General features: G+C 34.6%; 1 protein-coding gene across 1 annotated transcript in view; it reads right to left on the bottom strand.

The window, feature by feature from the left end:
* The window catches only part of BTBD1 (BTB (POZ) domain containing 1), a 73,595-nt gene that overhangs the window by 26,006 nt on the left and 43,588 nt on the right, over window positions 1-4,001 (bottom strand). Inside the window, exon 5 of the mRNA XM_012656536.1 lies at window positions 3,459-3,651. Within this exon, the coding sequence (XP_012511990.1) occupies window positions 3,459-3,651 (193 nt within the window). The remainder of the gene's footprint in view (window positions 1-3,458; window positions 3,652-4,001) is intronic.

Raw genomic sequence — 4,001 nt, forward strand, 5'->3', positions numbered from 1 at the left:
TACTCAAATTATAACAACTGCTTTTACATTTAGAAATTTTTTAATGTGGTAAAATATATGTAAAATATACCATTTTGCCATTTTTAAGTGTACAGCTCAAAGGCATTAAGTACTTTCATATCATTGTACAACTGTCACCACTATTCATCTCTGTAACTGAATTTTGATGACATAGAGGAAAACCAGTGGTTTTCAAATATACATGTTATAAGTGGCCACTATTCTAACAGCTTTTTAGCTGACACTGAGGTTACTTAGGTGGACCAGTTCTCAAAAAGAGCCCTTCCCTCAATGAGGCATGCTCTGTCTTCACAAAGGTTTGAGAGCAGTATTGGCAAGAAGCCAGGGGTGCTAGATGTCCTGTAATGCACAGAACAGTCTCCCACAACAAAGAATCTCCGTCAACTTTTAAGTGTCTTGCCAGAATTCATATTTACATATTTTACTACAAGCCTTGAACCCAATTCCATTTTATTTATAAACCAAAGACTTTTTAGTGCAATTTTAATATTCACTGACTTTGTATAAGAAGCAACTACCATATAAACAGAAGAAATATACAGACAATTCTCATTATTTGTGGTAGTTATATTCTATAACACAGAATTAGCAAATACTAAATCATCGTTCCCAGGGCCAATATATAAAAGTATACACACATATCTTACATAGACTATAATCTTAAATGCTAAAAACAACTCATCCTCATAGATTCTACTTTCTTTATTTTACAAAAGAGAAAACAGAGTTCAGAAGTGTTAAGTGACTTGCCTAAGGCCACCCCACTGACAGGTGCCAGAGCTGGGACTCAAATCCTATCCAACCCAGCCAAGAGCTAGAGTTTCTTGCACTACCCCCTCACCAAGTCCGCCTCTGTAGGAGAGCTGAAACTTGTTCACCTGCAGCTGGGAACGTGCTGGTCTGACAACCTAAGTCTTTCGCTGAAAATGACTAAGAAAGCACCCCCAGTATTGATTTTGGAGTTGCAAATAAATTTCAGCAAGTTCACAAATACAGAAACCATGAATAGGATCAAGAATACTGTTTTATCTGGAATCTTTAAAGAAAACTACATTAAGCAGCAGCAATACCACTCAAATAAGACATTAACATAATTTGCCTGTATCCTGCAAGTGAAACTGTCTCATCCTGCTGCAGTGCATATATGCACTGTATCTGACTACTTCAGTTTGTCTTTTCCTGTTGTCCTGCCCAGTCTACATTTTTTGTTTTTTAGAGACAGGGTCTTGCTCTGTTACCCAGGCTGGCGTACAGTGGCATGATCAGAGCTCACTGCAACCTCAAACTTCTGGGCCCAAGCAATTCTCCTGCCTCAGCTTCCCAGGTAGCTGGGACTACAGGTGCACACCACCATGCCTATCTAACTTTTTACAGAGATGGAGTCTTGCTATGTTGCCCAGACTGGCCTCAAGCAATCCTACCTTGGCCTCCCAAAGTGCTGGGATTACAGGTGTGAGCCACCACACCTGGACCAAAGTCTGCATATTGAACTACATATTTTATCTCACTATCAGTTACATTTATTTCTCCTTTACATTACAACTAGACCATTAAGAAAATATGTGCGAAGCATATTACCTATCCATTTCATTGCAGGTTAGTAAAGTGGAAATTACAAAATATTTGTTATAAAAAAGGGAGAACTAGGTATGATGGAGTTGTGAACTATTAATGTACATAATGCCATCGGCAAATAATGAAAAGGCCTCTTCCTTCCCCATACTCAAGCCTCTAATTTCTTCATCCTTTATGACTACGTTCATCAAAATTATAATAACACTACTGAGAACAGCAAGGATAGTAGGCATCACTATATTCAGGTTTCAATAGTCTATCATGTTAAATAAGTATTCTCTAGACCTAATCTATTAATATATCTGGAATGAAGGTGAAATTTTATCAAAAGCCTTTTTGATATCTATTGAAATCAAATTGGCATTTTTCTTTGATTGGGACTGTTACATTAACACATTTCCTAACATCGTCATTCTTTCACTCTCCAAGTAAACTCCATGTGCTCATATAGTAGTATTCTAAGGTACTGCTGAATTCCATATGCTAATATTTTACATAGAATTTCTTCTTCTATATATTAAGTGAGGTTGATCTAGAGTATTTTTTGTCTTGTCAGATTACTATATACGGGTCATGCTTCCTTTGATAGTTAACCAAGTATTTTCTTCTTTTAATGCTCAAGGAAACTATCTGTTCCTTGAGGTTTTATAAAACTCACCTGTAAAAACCACCTTGTGAAGGGACAGTTCTTTGATAACTTTTAATTCCTTCCATGGTAATTGGTCTATTCAGGCTTTCTTCTTCGGGCAATTTTGATAATTTATATTTGCCTATAAAATGATCCATTCCATCAAGATGTTCAATTTATTAGTACAAAGTAAACCCAGAATTAAAGTAAAAATCTCAGCGTATGATTATATGCCCATTTTTATTTCTAAATGTGAATATATTTACTTTATGTCCTTTGCAGAGGTTTATTTATTTTATTGGTCTTTTTAAGGAACCAGATTGTGGATTTATCAATTCTACTATTTTTAATTCATGAGTTTCTACATCTACCTATTTCTCTTTTCTTATGGTTCTTTTGCTATTCACTTTCTAGCTACTTGGGCTGAATGCCTAAATCATTTATTTCTATTCTATTTACTAAAGTAGTTAATTATTACTTTTTCTTTGTGTGCAGCTTTTGCCTCATCCTGTAAGTTTTTACATATACTATTCTTATTGTGAATGATTATTAAATACTCTACAAATGCATTTTTAATTTCCATTTGAATCCAAGATTTATAATAGTCCTTTACTCAACCAGAGTTCTAATTTTAACAAACTTGTTCTTAATTTCTAGTTTTATACTAAGGTGTTATTAAATAAGGCACATTTTATGAAAACTAGTACTGATTCTATTTTGAGAGTTAACGTAAAGAAACATAGTAAAGCAAAGATAACTTCCTCGACAGGATTTTATGTCTGCATTTTTCAAGATTCTTGATTTTCTTCCCCAAAGCTTTTATAAATGTATACCGAGATATTTTCTATGCAACGTCCACGCAAAGAAAAAAACACACTAAATATAGTAAAGTTAAATTTATTTAAACTGTAGTCCTAAGCCTATAAAAATAGTGTCTGATCAACTAAGGTCTAGAACTCAGCTCACCAATAATGATCCAAGCAGAATTCACATAACAGAAGGCCTAATCCAAACCTTTCTTACTTTAATTTTTTCCTAAAAAGTCACCTTCACTCATAATTCAGTGAGGAGGACAAGAGCCTCAGTGACTTCTTGATTCTTGTAATAACTTAAAAATGCACTGAACAAAATATAAAATAAAATGTTGGTTAGTTATCTCCCACAATATGAGGATAAAGCCCAAACGCTAACTGCTACCCCCATTCCACTTTCACGTCCAAAATATGACGGATACCTGATTCGATCACTTGTTCCACTGTAACCCCAGCGGCTCTCTACTTGCTGGAATCTATTGATGCAACATTCCTTTCCTCTGAGGCAGCACCTTGGTCGGTCAATGTATTCAACTCGGGGTTTAGGATTGACAGTAAAATGAAGAAAGAGATTTACTACTTCACGATCTGACAAAATTCCAGATTGAGCAGGACCTGTAGAAATAAAAATATAAACCCTAATAAAAGCAATTTGATTTCAATTCCTGACTTTGTTATGCTCTAATTTTATGTGAATTCATATCTATATGATGTAAAAAACAGGAGAAAAAATCTTAGCATTTATAATTCCAGCTTATATTTAATTTTAAAGTTTTGATAAATCTGTTTGAGGTTAACCTAACAGAATATAAATGTTAAAATCATTAATAGGTCAAAGCTTAGATGATACTCTTGAGATAACAAAAATATCTCTGGAATTTTCTATCCACTCACCCTCTCTTAGTACCCTAGACTTTGGTTAACCAGAAAGAGGAGAGTCATTCCCTCTGGTGGGGAAATGCCTA

This window comes from Propithecus coquereli, unplaced genomic scaffold (assembly GCF_000956105.1).
Source record: "Propithecus coquereli isolate 6110/MARCELLA unplaced genomic scaffold, Pcoq_1.0 Scaffold507, whole genome shotgun sequence".
In the NCBI taxonomy this organism is placed as follows: Eukaryota; Metazoa; Chordata; class Mammalia; order Primates; family Indriidae; genus Propithecus; species Propithecus coquereli.